Source organism: Somniosus microcephalus, chromosome 5, assembly GCF_052327205.1.
Source record: "Somniosus microcephalus isolate GS21.2 chromosome 5, FLI_Smic_1.0, whole genome shotgun sequence".
Classification (NCBI taxonomy): Eukaryota; Metazoa; Chordata; class Chondrichthyes; order Squaliformes; family Somniosidae; genus Somniosus; species Somniosus microcephalus.
The window spans coordinates 2,764,477-2,784,404 of NC_140991.1; the positions used below are offsets into that span (position 1 = coordinate 2,764,477).

General features: G+C 50.9%; 1 protein-coding gene across 1 annotated transcript; it reads right to left on the reverse strand.

Moving 5' to 3' along the window:
* Nucleotides 1-745: 745 nt before the first annotated feature.
* Nucleotides 746-5,370, reverse strand: LOC147116806 (uncharacterized; the record flags this gene model as incomplete). The annotated part of the gene is made up of 2 exons (XM_085987167.1): nt 746-894; nt 4,149-5,370. Coding segments are annotated over 2 exons (1,371 nt in total), but the record flags the coding sequence as incomplete, so codon positions are not given.
* Between the last annotated feature and the right edge of the window lie 14,558 nt (nt 5,371-19,928).

The window sequence follows — 19,928 nt, forward strand, 5'->3', positions numbered from 1 at the left end:
GGGCACAGGTCTGTCTGTATAACACGAGTACAGTACTGGTGGGTACAGGTCTGTCTGTATAACACAGGGTTACAGTACTGGTGGGCACAGGTCTGTCTGTATAACACGGGTACAGTACTGGTGGGCACAGGTCTGTCTGTATAACACTGGGGTACAATACTGGTGGGTACAGGTCTGTCGCTGTATAACACGGGTACAGTACTGGTGGGCACAGGTCTGTCTGTATAACACTGGGGTACAGTACTGGTGGGTACAGGTCTGTCTGTATAACACAGGGGTACAGTACTGGTGGGTACAGGTCTGTCTGTATAACACAGGGGTACAGTACTGGTGGGTACAGGTCTGTCTGTATAACACTGGGGTACAGTACTGGTGGGTACAGGTCTGTCTGTATAACACAGGGGTACAATGCTGGTGGGTACAGGTCTGTCTGTATAACACAGGGGTACAATGCTGGTGGGTACAGGTCTGTCTGTATAACACAGGGTTACAGTAATGGTGATGGTGAGACTATGTTGTTTTCTGCCTCTTTCCCTTTCTCAGGCTGTCTCTGTCGCTGGACGGTTGGGGCTGTCTGTATCTAAAACACCAGTCTGTTCACTTTATAAGAGACGCCCTGTTCTATTTGAAATGAGTCCTTGGTCCTTTGGAATTCTGTCTTTCCCAGCTGGCAGATCCCATTCACAGCTCTCCGCATTAAAGCAAACTTCACAGCAGGGCAGTGCGGAGATTGGATGGGCCAGGGTCAGAGTTCAGGCTCTATCTGTGAGACCTGTTTTAATGAGGTTGCTGCTTTTGTTAGTGTGAGGCTGAGTTTTGTGGCTGGCTTTTCAGATGAAGGACTCCACGGGTTCACAGATGAATTCACAGTCTCAAAGCGCAGCCCATTCACCCCTGTAAAAACGGTGTCGAACAAAGCACAGCTCCCAGCCTCCAACGCATTGCACCCCAGCTATTCTCAGTTTGAAGAGGATTTACAATCAGATATTCACAGACCAGTCTGCGAAGCATCTGTTTGTCCCAGTCTGTAAGTGACAGATCCTGACAGCGATTCCGACCATCGGGGATTCGAGTTCTCGGGAAAGGTTAACGAATTTGGGCTTGTTTCCTTTAGAAGGGCAGTGACCAAAACAGAATGAGATTCAGTGTAAAAACTGACAGGACAGAGAACCTTTAAAGAGAATGATTCCTGAGTGGAATAATATAATTAATAATAATAATAATAATAATTCAACTTTATTGTCATTGTACAATGCACAAGTACATGAACAACGAAATGTGATCTTGCAAGCTCCCATGAGTCCAGTACAAATAACATTAACATTAAACGTAAATAGCACCGTCCTGGGAGAAGCAAAGCCGCTGCGTCTGTGCGCGCCGCCATTCCATTTCCACCATAAAATAAGACATAAGAAGCAGTGTGCAAAAGCCCTCTGGGCAATAATACAGAAGGAAATAAAGTGGAGTATTGAAAATATGGAGAAGTAAAAGTAAAGATTGGAAAGGATACATTGGAGTAAATCATAGAATCACAGAATCACACAGCACAGAAGGAGGCCATTCGGCCCATCGTGTCTGTGCCGGCTCTTTGAAAGAGCTCTCCAATTAGTCCCACTCCCTGCTCTTTCCCCACAGCCCTGTGAATTTCTCCTTTTCAAGCATTTATCAATTCTCTTTTGAAAGTTACCATTGAATCTGCTTCCACCGCCCTTTCAGTCAATGCATTTCAGATCACAACTCACTGTTTAAAAAATGTTGCCTCTGGTTCTTTTGCCAAACACTTTGGCTAGAAATTCATTATAGCCCAGGAATGGGCGGTATCTTTAGAAAAGTTTGAGAATTAGCGCCAGGCACTAATGCTTTAGACTGCACGCAAAATTCATTCTCACTGCTCAAAGAAATGATTGGGGCGCAAAATCAAGTCTTAAAATCCTAGCTCAGTGGCGTTACACTCAAAGGGTGGACCAATATCGGGTGCAGTCTAATCGCAACTCATCATTGCCACAGGCTTTTCCCAGTACTGAAAGGGGAGGTTCATTGATGCTGCAGCTCCTCATTCTCAGCATTGCTGGCTGTGCAGCTGCCTCAGCAAGTAGAAACACAACAAGGAGAAGGAGCCAGAGGACTGAAGCAGGTGGGCTCATGGTAGATCCACCTCAGTCGGGTGGTCAGGGTGATTGAAGGCTTCAGCAAATGCTACATACCACCATCTGTACCATAAGCTTCACACACTGGCCAAAGCACCAGACCCCCAGCACTCACCCACCAACAATCTCTACCTACCAACACTCACACCCACATCTCACACCTTGCACACAATGACAGCTATTCAACTATGGCACGCACAAGGGTCATTAGTTATTAGAATAAATGTGATATGTGTGATATGTTTATGCATAAATTTATTAATGGAGTTTGCAATATTTTGTTGTCTCTCTCATTTCACCTTTGTGCCCAGGAGGATGTTGTGATATGGCATGACACAGGGATGGTATGACGGGCATGTGGTGAGCAAAAGGGATCTGGGGTTTAAGTTATACTGCCCCTCGCTTAATTGAAGGTAGGAGAAGAGCTGTCAGAATACCCTCGGAGGGTAAAGCCTCCTGGTGAGAGCCCCGGTGTCCCTCCTCATCCCTCTGTGCACATGTTCCCATATTTCTCACTGCCTACCCTCCCTCCGCTGTAGATCCTACGGAGGGTGAGGTGGCATCAGTACAGCCCCCATTAATGTTGTCTAGTGTAGCAGTTTGAATCTTTGAACAATAAATGTAGCCACTTTGCACTTGCCAGAACACTGCTGATAAAAAAGAAGCTTGAAATTACTCACACAAACTGTTCCACTGGGTGTAACAGACAAGAAGCCATTGAAACTAACCTGCCCCGACAGCTCCGAGTGATTAATGCTGATGCCTTTAAATAACGTCGATGGAGCCGGCTTTCATCAGCTGTGTGCCAGCTCTCCCTGTTGCTGTCTGGCCGAGGCACAAAGGTAAGTGGCGACAATGAATTTTGCAAATTGGGCACCGGTGAGCATTGCATGCTCACTGACGTCACGATCTGCCTGGCATTGAAGTCCCCGGCAGTACCTCATACTGGCAGCGCAACGGGGGGGGGGGGGCCGGATTTGCCGTGCAGCGCTGGATTCGCCTTGCCCCGGCGCTACTATATTAGCGCCCCATTACCGCCCTCTGCAGGCGCTAATGGGAGGCACTAACCTACCGAATTTTTCACCCCTTAAATCTGTCCTCTGGTTACCGACCCTTCTGTCACTGGAAACAGTTTCTCCTTATTTACTCTATCAAAACTGTTCATGATTTTGAACACCTCTTCCCTTAACTTTCCCTGCTCAGACACAGTACCCGAGAGAGAGACACACAGATACAGACACAGAGAAACAGACACACAGAGACAGACACAGAGAGACAGAAACACAGAGACAGACACACAGAGACAGACACAGGGGGACATAGTGCGAGGGACAGACACAGAGAGACAGACACACAGAGACAGACACACAGAGACAGACACACAGAGACAGACACAGAGAGACAGACACACAGAGACAGACACACAGAGACAGACACACAGAGACAGACACACAGAGACAGACACAGAGAAACAGACACAGGGAGACAGACACACAGAGAGACAGACACACAGAGACAGACACAGAGAGACAGACGCACACAGAGACAGACACGCAGAGACAGACACGCAGAGACAGACACGCAGAGACAGACACGCAGAGACAGACACGCAGAGACAGACACGCAGAGACAGACACGCAGAGACAGACACGCAGAGACAGACACGCAGAGACAGACACAGAGAGACAGACACAGAGAGACAGACGCACACAGAGACAGACACGCAGAGACAGACACGCAGAGACAGACACGCAGAGACAGACACGCAGAGACAGACACGCAGAGACAGACACGCAGAGACAGACACGCAGAGACAGACACGCAGAGACAGACACGCAGAGACAGACACAGAGAGACAGACACAGAGAGACAGACACACAGAGACAGACACACAGAGACAGACACACAGAGACAGACACACAGAGACAGACACAGAGAGACAGACACACAGAGACAGACACAGAGAGACAGACACAGAGAGACAGACACAGAGAGACAGACACACAGAGACAGACACACAGAGACAGACACACAGAGAGACAGACACACAGAGAGACAGACACACAGAGACATACACACAGAGACAGACACACAGAGACAGACACACAGAGACAGACACACAGAGACAGACACAGAGAAACAGACACAGGGAGACAGACACACAGAGAGACAGAGACACAGAGAGACAGACGCACACAGAGACAGACACACAGAGACAGACACACAGAGACAGACACACAGAGACAGACACAGAGAGACAGACACAGAGAGACAGACACAGAGAGACAGACACAGAGAGACAGACACAGAGACAGACACAGAGACAGACACACAGAGACAGACACACAGAGACAGACACACAGAGACAGACACACAGAGACAGACACACAGAGACAGACACAGAGAGACAGACACACAGAGACAGACACAGAGAGACAGACACGCAGAGACAGACACGCAGAGACAGACACGCAGAGGCAGACACGCAGAGGCAGACACACAGAGGCAGACACACAGAGGCAGACACACAGAGGCAGACACACAGAGACAGACACACAGAGACAGACACACAGAGACAGACACACAGAGACAGACACAGAGAGACAGACACAGAGAGACAGACACAGAGAGACAGACACACAGAGACAGACACACAGAGACAGACACACAGAGACAGACACACAGAGACAGACACAGGGAGACATAGTGCGAGGGACAGACACAGAGAGACAGACACACAGAGGCAGACACAGGGAGACATAGTGCGAGGGACAGACACAGAGAGACAGACACAGAGAGACAGACACACAGAGACAGACACACAGAGACAGACACACAGCGACAGACACACAGAGACAGACACACAGAGACAGACACACAGAGACAGACACACAGAGACAGACACACAGAGACAGATACACACAGAGACAGACACACAGAGACAGACACAGAGAGACAGACACACAGAGACAGACACACAGAGACAGACACAGAGAGACAGACACACAGAGACAGACACAGAGAGACAGACACAGAGAGACAGACACACCGAGACAGACACACGGAGACAGACACACGGAGACAGACACAGGGAGACAGACACAGGGAGACAGACACACAGGGAGACAGACACACAGAGAGACAGACACACAGAGACAGACACAGAGAGACAGACACACACAGAGACAGACACAGAGAGACAGACACACACAGAGACAGACACACAGAGACAGACACACAGAGACAGACACACAGAGACAGACACACAGAGACAGACACACAGAGACAGACACAGAGAGACAGACACACAGAGACAGACACACAGAGACAGACACACAGAGACAGACACAGGGAGACATAGTGCAAGGGACAGACACAGAGAGACAGACACACAGAGACAGACACACAGAGACAGACACACAGAGACAGACACAGGGAGACATAGTGCGAGGGACAGACACAGAGAGACAGACACACAGAGACAGACACACAGAGACAGACACAGAGAGACAGACACACAGAGACAGACACACAGCGACAGACACAGAGACAGACACAGAGAGACAGACACACAGAGACAGACACACAGAGACAGACACAGAGACAGACACACAGAGACAGACACACAGAGACAGACACACAGAGACAGACACAGAGAGACAGACACACAGAGACAGACACACAGAGACAGACACACAGAGACAGACACAGAGAGACAGACACACAGATACAGACACAGAGACAGACACACAGAGACAGACACAGAGAGACAGACACACAGAGACAGACACACAGAGACAGACACACAGAGACAGAAACACAGAGACAGACACAGAGAGACAGACACACAGAGACAGACACAGCGACAGACACACAGAGACAGACACAGGGAGACATAGTGCGAGGGACAGACACAGAGAGACAGACACAGAGAGACAGACACACAGAGACAGACACAGAGAGACAGACACAGAGAGACAGACACACAGAGACAGACACACAGAGACAGACAGAGAGACAGACACACAGAGACAGACACACAGAGACAGACACAGAGAGACAGACACAGAGAGACAGACACAGAGAGACAGACACACAGAGACAGACACAGAGAGACAGACACACAGAGACAGACACACAGAGACAGACACACAGAGACAGACACAGAGAGACAGACACAGAGAGACAGACACACAGATACAGACACAGAGACAGACACACAGAGACAGACACAGAGAGACAGACACACAGAGACAGACACACAGAGACAGAAACACAGAGACAGACACAGAGAGACAGACACACAGAGACAGACACACAGAGACAGACACACAGAGACAGACACAGGGAGACATAGTGCGAGGGACAGACACAGAGAGACAGACACAGAGAGACAGACACACAGAGACAGACACAGAGAGACAGACACACAGAGACAGACACACAGAGACAGACACACAGAGACAGACACACAGAGACAGACACAGAGACAGATGCACAGAGACAGACACACAGAGACAGACACAGAGAGACAGACACACAGAGACAGACAGAGAGACAGACACACAGAGACAGACACAGGGAGACGGACACACAGAGACAGACACACAGAGACAGACACACAGCGACAGACACAGAGACAGACACAGAGACAGACACACAGAGACAGACACACAGAGACAGACAGACACAGAGAAACAGACACACAGAGACAGACACAGAGAGACAGACACACAGAGACAGACACAGAGAGACAGACACAGAGAGACAGACACAGAGAGACAGACACAGAGAGACATAGTGCGAGGGACAGCGAGAGATGATGGCCTAGAAATTCACTGGCCTTAGCGCCGCTTTTGAGGCGCTAGAGGGCCTAGCGCCGAAGTTATGGCCAGTTTAGAAATTGACAGGGGCCCTAAATCGGCGTTAGGCCGGTAGCGCTGCGCCGGCACCGATGACGTCATCGGTGTGCGCAGCGTCCCGGTTGCCATGGTAACCCGCCCGAACTCGGAAATTGAGTTGCGGCCGCCTCGCCCGTGGCAGCCGCAAGCAACGTTCTGGCAGAGGTGCCTTACAGAACTTTGCGCCGGCGCATTAAAAGCCCCGCGGCGGCCGGCCGCTTTCCCGCCGGCCGCCTGGCCGCAGCTCCCTCCCCGGACTTCCCCCTCCCCCCCCGGAACAGAAGCAAGCCCGGCACTTGTCCGAGGTGCCGGGCTCATTTTTAAAAAGATTATCCCGCACCGCAGCGGGCGCCGCAGCACCGGAATAGCGCCGCAATGCGGCGCGTGGCGCCAGTTTTGAGGCGCTGAGACCCCTCAGTAGCGCTGGCAGCCGTTTGGGCGCGGCGCTACTGAATTTTTGGCGCGCGCAGGGGGACTTAGCGCCGGCAGTAACTTCCGGCGCTAAAGCCCTCGCTGCGCCAAAACCGAATTTCTAGGCCGATATGTCTGGTACTTGCACATTGTTAATTGAACACTAGTGGGGTGCCTGTTGGGAGTCAGCACATTGCATCAATTACACCCCAAGGTCTCCGGTATTTGACGGAACATTCCGGAGGGGCTATAAAGTAAAAGCAGGTGGTTCTTTGTGAGGGTCGGTGGTGATCGCTCCGGCTCAGCCTATAGACCAACAGTATGAGGTGTGTGGGAGAAGCTCTGATCCTGAAGCCGCTGCTTACTGCAGAACGCTTCCCGTTTATCCAGAGGGAGGCGAAGGGAAAATGAAAATGTTCCTCAGTTTGACGGGTTTCTCGACAATACGATGCGAGATAGCTCCGCCTGCTGGCTGAGGGAAATGCCGATACTGAGGGACCTGTTAGTAGAAGTCAGACTCTGTGAATAACACTGGGATGGAGGCTGGTGCTAGTAAGTTACAGGCCACAGAATCCAACAACTGAGCACAGACTCCCAGTCGTGTATGCAGTCGGAACTCATTCATTGAGTAAATACTTCAGGGGAAAAATTCACAGGGCTGTGGGGAACGAGCAGGGGAGTGGAGCTAATTGGAGAGCTCGTTCAGTGAGCCAGCACAGGCACGATGGGCCGAACGGCCTCCTTCTGTGGTATAAGATTCTATCATGATGTTCGAGGTAAAAATAATTGTCATCCAGACAGAGGTTTTTGTAAGAGCAGCGATCTGATAGAGGTGTTAAAAATCATGAAGGGTTTAGATAGAGTAAATAAAGAGAAACTGTTTCCAATGGCTGAAGGGTCGATAACCAGAGGGCACAGATTTAAGATGATTGGCAAAAGAACCAGAGGTGACACGAGGAAAAACCTTTACACGACGAGTGGTTAGCATTTGGAACGGTCTGCCTGACCGGGCGGTGGATACAGATTCAATAGTAGCCTTCAAAAGGGAATTGGATAAATACTCGAAGGAGAAAAAATGGCAGGGCTGTGGGGAAAGAGCGGGGGAGTGAGACTGACAGGATTGCTCTTCGAAAGAGCCGGCACAGACTCGAGGGGCCGAATGGCCTCTTTCTGTGCTGTACTATTCTATGATTCTATCAGAAGGTGAAATGCTGCAGGCAGGGAATCAGCCGCTCAGCTCCCTGTAACTGGAAGCCCGGAGGTGCTGGATTGGAGGCAGAGAGATCTCAAATCATATCCTGGCAGGGTGAGGAATCAGCAACGATACAGTGTCCATTCCATTGATTGCAGCAAGGATCAGGGCAGGGCCTGGTTCTGTATGTTCCCTAACAGGAAAGGGTCAGTGTGAGATTGTACTCCTTGTCCAGACAGAAAGTACTAAATGGGAATTGGAATCAGACACTGGGGCTGTGATAACTATGACGTCATCAAAAGTATTTGAGGAAAAGTTTTGGATAATTGCCCTCCATAAAAAACAGCATTTTACTGAAACGTTATTGTAGATTCCCAGTCCAATGATACATTGGGAATATGAACAGAAAATGCTGGAAACAGGTCAGGCAGCATTTGTGGAGAGAGAAACCGAGTCAACGTTTCAGGTCAATGACCCTTCGTCAGGACTGGAAAATGTTAGAGATGCAGCAAGTGTGGGGGCAGGGAGAGGGAGGGAGGGAGGAAAGAACAAAAGAGAAGCAAGGTAAAAGAGAAAAACGGGAATCTGGGAATGCTCAACTGGAAGAAGTTCTGCTCTTCTGTCCGAAGGAATAGAGATTGCATCTCTCCAGCGCCTTTCATGGCCCCAGGACGCCCCAAAGTGCTTTACAGCCAATGAAATACTTTTTTTGAAGTGCAGTCACTGTTGTAATGTAGGAAACGCGGCAGCCAATTAGCGCACAGCAAGCTCCCACAAACAACAATATGGTAATGACTGGATAATACACAATGAATGGTAGGACCCGAGGAAGGACAGAGGATCAGAGGGACTTTGCTGTGCATGTACATAGATTCCTGAAGGCAGCAGGACAGGTAGATAAGGTGGTTAAAAAGACATATGGGATACTTGCCTTCATTAGCCGAGGCATCTATATATATAAATCGGTACTTCTGTCATTCTGTCTGTCTATCTGTCTATCTGTCTGTCTGTCTATCTGTCTATCTGTCTATCTGTCTGTCATCGCGTGTGCTTATGGGTATGCACTCGAAAGTTACAGGGCGTACCTACGCGCGCGTTACCTCCAAAGAAAGCTTACGCTTCCGAGACGGTTTTAAGCGTATTTACGTTTCGGCCGGGCTAAAATCCCGCCCGCGGTATCCCAAAAACCTTCAACATTCCGCTCATTAGCATCTCATTATCCGCTCATTAGCGACAGAGTGACCTCGAGCTCGACCAATCGTACGCCGGGTTGCTGGCGTGTGCCGCCGGGCCAATCGGTGCGCGTGTGGCTGGGCTTTATCGTTCTGAACCGAGGTGAGTCACCGCCACCTTGATTCCAAACTTTTCCTTTCTTTTTCCCGCTTTCTGCGTCTTAAAAAAAAACGTTGCTTTTAAAACACATGGGCCTAGAAATTCGGTTTTGGCGCAGCGAGGGCTTTAGCGCCGGAAGTTAGTGCCGGCGCTAAGTCCCCCTGCGTGCGCCAAAAATTCAGTAGCGCCGCGCCCAAATGGCTGCCGGCGCTACTGAGGGGTCTCAGCGCCTCAAAACTGGCGCCACGCGCCGCATTGCGGCGCTATTCCGGCGCTGCGGCACCCGCTGCGGTGCGGCAGGCTCGGGAAGTGCAGGCCTCCTCCTTCCGTTAAGGAGGAGCTGCCTGCACCCGGCCGCGGCCCGCGATAATCTTTTTAAAAATGAGCCCGGCACCTCGGACAAGTGCCGGGCTTGCTTCTGTTCCGGGGGGGGAAGGGGGGGGGAAGTCCGGGGAGGGAGCTGCGGCCAGGCGGCCGGCGGGAAAGCGGCCGGCCGCCGCGGGGCTTTTCATGCGCCGGCGCAAAGTTCTGTAAGGCACCTCTGCCAGAACGTTGCTTGCGGCTGCCACGGGCGAGGCGGCCGCAACTCAATTTCTGAGTTCGGGCGGGTTACCATGGCAACCGGGACGCTGCGCACACCGATGACGTCATCGGTGCCGGCGCAGCGCTACCGGCCTAATGCCGATTTAGGGCCCCTGTCAATTTCTAAACTGGCCATAACTTCGGCGCTAGGCCCTCTAGCGCCTCAAAAGCGGCGCTAAGGCCAGTGAATTTCTAGGCCATGTTGTTTTAAAAAAAAATGATTTAGAAAGTAATTAACTTATCTAATCTCATTAATTTTCCTACCTTTCCCCTTTTTCCAGGTAGGCCTAGAAGCCTCGGCGTCTCCTCCGCACCCACGCCCGAGCTAGGCACCTCCCGGCCCCACTCGAAGGCTGGAGGGCCGAGCCTCAGCCCAGCGCCGCTAGGGTGCGCGCGCAGCAGGAGCTGAGACGTCTCTGGCTCGGCCGGGGGGCGGGGCTTGCTGAGTGTCCAGCGTTACCCTGGCAACCGGGCCCGCCGCACGTCTCGCACAGCCGCAATCAGCGGTCTTCACCTGGGGGGGGGGGGGTCAAGCGTCACGGTTGCCCTGGCAACCGGGCCCGCCGGCAGAGAGAGACGCCGCGTCTCAGCACCTGCTGCGCGCGCAATCGGCGGTCTTCACCTCGGGGGGGGGGGGGGGTCCGCGACCCTCGGGGGGGCGCCCCCCGCCCTCCCTTTCCCCCCCCGCCCTCCCTTCCCCCCCTTTCCCCCCCCTTACCCCCGCCCTTCCCCCCTCCCCCCCTCCCTTCCCCCCTGCCTCCCCCCTGCCTCCCCCCCGCCCTCCCTTCCCCGCTCTCCCCCTCCCCCCTCCCTCCCCCCGCCCTTCCCCTCCCTCCCTCCCCCCTCCTCCCTGCCTTCCCCCCCGCCCTCCCTTCCCCGCCCTCCCCCTCCCCCCTCCCCCCTCCCCTCCCCCCTCTTCTCTCCCCCTCCCCTCCCCCTCTTCCCTCCCCCCCTCCCCTCCCCCTCTTCCCTCCCCCCCTCTCTTCCCCCCAGTCGCGCTCCATCTTCCCCCCAGTCGCTCTCTCTCTTCCCCCCAGTCGCTCTCTCTCTTCCCCCCAGTCGCTCTCTCTTCCCCCCAGTCGCTCTCTCTCTCTCTTCCAACAACAACATTCCCTCGAAAAAGCCTCGGCACCGCCGGGCACTTCAGCTAGTAGAATATAAGAGCAGGGAGGTTATGATGGAGCTGCACAAAATGCTAGTTAGGCCACAGCTAGAATACTGTGTACAGTTCTGGTCGCCACACTGTAGGAAGGATGTGATTGCATTGGAGAGGGTGCAGAGAAGATTCACCAGGATGTTACCTGGGTTGGAGCGCTTCAGCTATGAAGAGAGACTGGACAGGCTGGGGTTGTTTTCCTTAGAGCAGAGAAGGCTGAAGGGGGACCTGATTGAGGTGTACAAAATTATGAGGGGCGTAGATAGAAAGGAACTTTTCCCCTTAATAGAGGGGTCAATAACCAGGGGGCATAGTTTCAAGATAAGGGGCAGGAGGTTTAGAGGGGATTTGAGGAAAAACTTTTTTACCCAGAGGGTGGTTGGAATCTGGAACTCACTGCCTGAAAGGGTGGTAGAGGCAGGAACCCTCACAACATTCAAGAAGCATTTAGATGAACACTTGAAACGCCATAGCATACAAGGCTACGGACCAAATGCTGGAAAATGGGATTAGAATAGATAGGGCTTGATGGCCGGCGTGGACACGATGGGCCGAAGGGCCTCTTTCTGTACTGTGTAACTCTATGACTCTATGAGATAATCTGTTTTAGTGATGTTGGTTGAAGGATAAATATTGGCCCCAGGACACCGGGGGGAACTCTCCCTGCTCTTCTTCGGAATAGTGCCATGGGATCTTTTACGTCTACCTGAGAGCAAACAGGGCCTCGGTTTAATGTCTCATCCGAAAGACGGCACCTCAGACATGTTGTTCCTGATTACAAGATGGACTCTCCTGGATGTTATTCCTGATTCCGGGATGTTTTTTCTCCAGGATGTTATTCCTGATTCCAGGGTGAGCTCTCCAGGATGTTATTCCTGATTCCGGGAGGAGCTCTCCAGGATGTTATTCCTGATTCCGGGAGGAGCTCTCCAGGATGTTATTCCTGATTCCGGGATGAGTTCTCCAGGATGTTATTCCTGATTCCGGGATGAGTTCTCCAGGATGTTATTCCTGATTCCGGGATGAGTTCTCCAGGATGTTATTCCTGATTCCAGGGTGAGCTCTCCAGGATGTTATTCCTGATTCCAGGATGAGTTCTCCAGGATGTTATTCCTGATTCCGGGATGAGTTCTCCAGGATGTTATTCCTGATTCCGGGATGAGTTCTCCAGGATGTTATTCCTGATTCCGGGATGAGTTCTCCAGGATGTTATTCCTGATTCCGGGATGAGTTCTCCAGGATGTTATTCCTGATTCCGGGATGAGTTCTCCAGGATGTTATTCCTGATTCTGGGAGGAGCTCTCCAGGATGTTATTCCTTCTGGGACAGTCTCAGTAGGAAGCTGAGTGTGTTGAACTGGTGCTGAGAGTTCCCATTGACTGCTCCTGTTTTCCCAGCTTGCCCCCTCAGACCCGCTCAGAGATATCCTCAAAGGTCAGGAAAGGCCCAGAGATTAGATTGGAGGTGTTCTGAGTCAAGTGGTTTTGGCTGAGGTCTGGGAGGTGGCAGAAGCTGTCTTTCTGTATCACTGGGAGAATGTTCTGGTTAACTTAACACGTTATTGGGAGATAAAAACAGAAAATGCTTTTTTCCAGTTCTGACGAAAGGTCATCGACCTGAAACATTAACTCTTTTCTCTCTTCACAGATGCTGCCTGACCTGCTGAGTATCTCCAGCATTTTCTGTTTTTATTTCAGATTTCCAGCATCTGCAGTTATTTTCTTATTTTTTACGTTATTGGGAGACGTAGTCGATGAATTTCTTTACTTCATGTTTTTGAGCTGTTAGCCAGGCTCCTTCTTGGAGATTCTGATGTGCGCTCAGTAACTCGATGGCAGGACAGTGACGTGTCTGGCACTAGAGGGTCATCTGTTGGGAGTCAATGCATTGCAGCAATTACACTCCAAGGCTTAGGTATTTTACTGACAGAATATTCTAGAAGGTCTGAAAAATAAAAGCAGCTAATTATTACCACAACAATTGGAATGTTTAGTCAGAGTTAATAGGAGAGATGGTGAGAGAGAGACAGAGAGGGGGAGAGAGAGAGAGAGAGACAGACAGAGAGAGAGACAGTGAAAGAGACAGAGAAACAGAAACAGAGCGAGACATAAGAACATAAGATGTAGGAGCAGGAGTCGGTCATTTGGCCCCTCGAGCCTGCTCCGCCATTCAATAAGATCATGGCTGATCTGATCTTGGCCTCAATTCCACTTCCCTGCCCGCTCCCCGTAACCCTCGACTCCCTTATCTTTCAAAAATCTGTCTCTCTCCACCTTAAATATATTCACTGACCCAGCCTCCACAGCTCTCTGGGGAAGAGAATTCCAAAGATTCACGACCCCCTGAGAGAAGAAATTCTTCCTCATTTCCATTTTAAAAGTGTTTCCCCTTATTCTGAAATTATGCCCCCTAGTTCTAGATTTCCCCAGGAGGGGAAACATCCTCTTTGCATCTACCCGGTCAAGCCCCTTCAGAATCTTATATGTTTCAATAAGATCCCCTCTCATTCAGTTTTAGAATAAAGGGTCGCCCTTTTAGAACTGAGATGAGGAGGAATTTCTTCTCACAGAGGGTATTAAATCTGTGGAATTCTCTGCCACAGAGAGCTGTGGAGGCTGGGTCATGAAATACACTTAAGGTGGAGATAGACAGATTTTTGCAAGATAAGGGAGTGAAGGGTTATGGGGAGCAGGCGGGGAAGTGGCTTTGAGCCCAAGATCAGCCATGATCTTATTGAATGGCAGAGCAGGCTCAAGGGGCCAAGGGGCCTATTCCTGCTCCTATTTCTTATGTTCATATGTTCTTATGTTCATCTCCAGAATCAACCTCGTGAACCTTCTCTGAACTGCCTCTAATGCAAGTATATCCTTCCTTAAATAAGGAGACCAAAACTGTACGCAGTACTCCAGGCGTGGTCTCACCAACGCCCTGTACAGTTGTAGCAGGACTTCCCTGCTTTTATACTCCATTCCCTTTGCAAGCAATTCCATTTGCCTTCCTAATTACTTGCTGTACCTGCAAGCTAACTTTTTTGTGATTCATGTACAAGGACCCCCAGCTCCCTCTGTACCTCAGCATTTTGTAAACTCTCTCCATTTAAATAATAATTGGCTTTTTTATTTTTCCTACCAAAGTGAATAACCTCGAATTTTTCCACATTAAACTCCATCTGCCAGATTTCTGCCCACTCACTCAGCCTATCTATATCCCTTTGGAGATTCTTTGCGTCCTCCACACAATTTGCTTTCCCACCTATCTTTGTATCATCAGCAAATTTGGCTACATTACACTCGGTCCCTTCATCCAAGTCATTAATGTAGATTGTAAATAGTTGAGGCCCCAGCACTGATCCCTGTGGCACCCCAATAGTTACGGTTTGCCAACCTGAAAATGACCGATTTATCCCGACTCTCTGTTTTCTGTTAGTTAGCCAATCCTCTATCCAGACAGAGCGAGAGAGGGAAAGAGAGAGGGAGAGAGAGAGAGAGAGAGAGACAGCGAGAGACAGACAGACAGACAAGTGAGAGAGATAGTGAAAGAGAGAGAGAGAGAGAGAGAGAGATAGAGAGAATGAGAGACGGAAGGAGAGAGATGGGGAGAGAGAGACAGACAGAGAGAATGAGAGACAGAGAGAGTGAGAGAGAGATTCCTCTGGCATCCAAAAACACAATGTCAGGGTCCATATGTACGCTGACAACACCCAGCTCTAACTCACCACCACCTCTCTCAACCCCTCCACAGTCTCTAAATTGTCAGACTGCATCCAGTACTGGATGAGCAAAAAGTTCCTCCAATTAAATATTGGGACGACTGAAGCCATTGTCTTCGGTCCCCACCACAAACTCCGTTCCCTAGCCACCAACTCCATCCCACTCTCTGGCAACTGTCTGAGGCTGAACCAGACTGTTCGTAACCTTAGTGTTATATGTGGACCACTTTCCATACCTCGGGGGCCTACTGTCAACAAGGGCAGACATCAATGACGAAGTCCAACACCGCCTGCAGTGTGTCAGTGCAGACTTCGGTCGCCTGAGGAAGAGAGTGTTTGAAGACCAGGACCTCAAACCCGGCACTAAGCTCATGGTCTACAGAGCAGCAGTGATACCTGCCCTGCTGTATGCCTCAGAGACATGGACCATGTACAGCAGGCACCTCAAAGCACTGGAGAGGTACCACCAACGCTGCCTCCGCAAGATCCTGCAAATCCATTGGCAGGATAGGCGCACCAACGTCAGTGTTCTTGCTCAGGCCAACATCCCCAGCATCGAAGCTTTGACCACGCTCGATCAGCTCCGATGGACGGGTCACATTGTCCGCATGCCCGATACGAGACTACTAAAACAAGCGCTCTACTCAGAGCTCCGGCACGGCAAGAGAGCCCCAGGTGGGCAGAGGAAACGCTTCAAGGACACCCTCAAAGCCTCCTTGAAAAAGTGTAACATCCCCACCGACACCTGGGAATCCCTGGCCCAAGACCGCACAAAGTGGAGGAGAAGCATCCGGGAAGGCGCCGAACACCTCGAGTCTCTTTACCGGGAGCAAGCGGAAGCCAAGCGCAGGCAGCGCAAGGAGCGCACGTCAACCCAAGTACCCCACCCACCCGCCCCTTCAACCACCGTCTGCCCCACCTGTGACAGAGACTCTAGGTCCCGCATTGGACTCATCAGCCACCTGCAAGCTCATTTTTAATGTGGAAGCAAGTGTTCCTCGGTTCCGAGGGACTGCCTAAGAAGAAGAAGAAGAAGAAGGTGTTATATTTGACCAAGAGATGAGTTTCTAACCCCATATCCTCTCCATCACCAAAACTGCCTACTTTCACCTCTAACATTCCCTGTCTCCGCCCCTGCCTCAGCTCATCCGCTGCTGAAACCCTCATCATGCCTTTGTTACCTCTAGACTCGACTATTCCAACACACTCCTGGCCGGCCTCCCACATTCCACCCTCCATAAACTTCAGCTCATCCAAAACTCAGCTGCCCATCTCCTAACTCGCACCCAGTCCCGTTTACCCATCACCCCCTGTCCTAACCCGCACCGAGTCCCGTTTACCCATCACCCCCTGTCCTAACTCGCACCCAGTCCCGTTTACCCATCACCCCCTGTCCTAACTCGCACCGAGTCCCGTTTACCCATCACCCCTGTGCTCGCGACCTACATTGGCTCCCCATCCAGCAATGCCTCGATTTTAAAATTCTCACCCTTGTGTTCAAAGCCCTCCATGGCCTCCTTGCCCCCTCCCTGACTCTGTAATCTCCTCCAGCCCTACAACCCCCCGAGATATCTGTAACCTCCTCCAGCCCTACAACCCCCCCTCCGAGATCTCTGTAATCTCCTCCAGCTCTACAACCCCCCCGAGATATCTGTAACCTCCTCCAGCCCTACAACCCCCCCCGAGATATCTGTAACCTCCTCCAGCCCTACAACCCCCCCGAGATCGCTGTAACCTCCTCCAGCCCTACAACCCCCCGAGATATCTGTAACCTCCTCCAGCCCTAGAAACCCCCCCCGAGATATCTGTAACCTCCTCCAGTCCTACAACCCCCCCCGAGATATCTGTAACCTCCTCCAGCCCTACAACCCCCCCCGAGATATCTGTAACCTCCTCCCAGCCCTACAACCCCCCCCGAGATATCTGTAACCTCCTCCAGCCCTACAACCCCCCCCCCGAGATATCTGTAACCTCCTCCAGCCCTACAACCCCTCGAGATATCTGTAACCTCCTCCAGTCCTACAACCCCCCCGAGATATCTGTAACCTCCTCCAGCCCTACAACCCCCCACCGAGAGCTCTGTAACCTCCTCCAGCCCTACAACCCCCCCGAGATATCTGTAACCTCCTCCAGCCCTACAACCCCCCCTGAGATATCTGTAACCTCCTCCAGCCCTACAACCCCCCCCGAGATATCTGTAACCTCCTCCAGTCCTACAACCCCCCCCGAGATATCTGTAACCTCCTCCAGCCCTACAACCCCCCCCTGAGATATCTGTAACCTCCTCCAGCCCTACAACCCCCCCCGAGATATCTGTAACCTCCTCCAGCCCTACAACCCCTCGAGATATCTGTAACCTCCTCCAGTCCTACAACCCCCCCCTGAGATATCTGTAACCTCCTCCAGTCCTACAACCCCCCCGAGATATCTGTAACCTCCTCCAGCCCTACAACCCCCCACCGAGAGCTCTGTAACCTCCTCCAGCCCTACAACCCCCCCGAGATATCTGTAACCTCCTCCAGCCCTACAACCCCCCCCGAGATATCTGTAACCTCCTCCAGCCCTACAACCCCTCGAGATATCTGTAACCTCCTCCAGTCCTACAACCCCCCCGAGATATCTCTAACCTCCTCCAGCCCTACAACCCCCCACCGAGAGCTCTGTAACCTCCTCCAGCCCTACAACCCCCCCGAGATATCTGTAACCTCCTCCAGCCCTACAACCCCCCGAGATCTCTGTAATCTCCTCCAGCCCTACAACCCCCTCGAGATATCTGTAACCTCCTCCAGCCCTACAACCCCCCGAGATCTCTGTAATCTCCTCCAGCCCTACAACCCCCCCGAGATCTCTGTAACCTCCTCCAGCCCTACAACCCCTCGAGATATCTGCGCTCCCCCAATTCTGGCCTCTTCAGCATCCCTGATTTTAATCACACCACCATTGGTGGCTGTGCCTTCTGTTGCCTGGGCCCTAAGCTCTGGAATTCCCTCCCTAAACCTCTCCACCTCTTGATCTCTCTCCTTTAGAGACTCTCCTTAAAACCTCATCTGTCCTAAATTTCTGATTACACACCTGTGAAGCACCTTGGGACGTTTCACTAAGCTAAAGGTGCTATATAAATACAAGTTGTTGTTGTTGTGTTGAGAGAGAGAGAGACGGAGGAGGGGAGAGAGACAGAGGCAATAGAGAGATAGAGATAGGACCCCAAAGAGGCAGAGCGAGGGTGATAGAGAGAGACAGAGTGAGAGAGAGACAGAGAGAGACAGAGTGAGAGAGAGAGAGAGAGACAGAGAGATGCAGAATTTTGCCGAAGCATTCTTTGCACCCAAAGGAAAACATCAACAAATGCATGTAGAGCCGAGCTAGGCAGATACCCACTGATAATAAACATCCAAAAACGAGCACGAAACTTTCTAAATCACCTCAAATCTATTTCCCCAGACAGCCTTCATTTTTAAGCCCTCCAGACCCAAGAGCTGAACCCAGAAATGAGTCCCCTGAGTCAGTTGTTACTGAAACTAAGTACTCCTACCCAGCCGGACCCTGACCAGTCCCAGACCAACACTGCTCTCCAAACACCAATCCGAGTGAACCAAATCATTAAACAATGCAAAGAAACCTACCTGGAACATTGGAACAAAATAACCAAAAGCCAAAGCAGATTAGAATGCTACCGGGCCCTAAAAAGAGAATATAAACTGGCAGACTATCTCTCGACCATCAGAGACACAAAACAGAGACAGACCCTCACCAGATACAGACTAAGCGACCACCAACTGGCAATTGAAAAAGGAAGATACAAGAAATCCTGGCAACCTAAAGAAAATAAAATATGTGATCACTGTCTGGCCGGCGAGGTTGAGACAGAGGTGCACTTCCTCCTAAAATGCGAAAAATTCAACAAAATAAGAAACATATATTTTGACAAGCTCAGCCTTACAACCCCAGATTTCAAAGAATTGGATGACCTGTCAAAATTAAGAATAGTCCTGGGAGAAGGAGACAGACCATATCTTGGTGCCCAATATGTAACAACATGTCACAACCTGAGGAACAGTGAGTGACTAACGAGCACACCCATAGCATATATACTCTAAAAAAAAATGTTTAAATCAATACCGAATGTGCCCAATGACTGTTTAAATTAATACTGAATGTACCCAACGAGGGTCAACGACTGTTTAAATTAATACTGTCTGTACCCAACGAAGGTCAAAATTGTTTGACACCTACAGAATGTTGGAAACCTGTACTTTTTGTTATGTAAGCTTTGGCAATATGGTTCCCTGTAAACTTTCATGCCAATAAAGCATTTGAATTTGAATTTGAGAGACAGAGAGAGAGAGACAGAGAGAGAGAGAGACAGAGAGAGACAGAGTGAGAGAGAGAGCGAGAGAGAGAGAGAGAGAGACAGAGAGAGAGAGAGACAGAGAGAGAGAGAGAGAGAGAGAGACAGAGAGAGAGAGACAGAGAGAGAGACAGAGACAGAGTGAGAGAC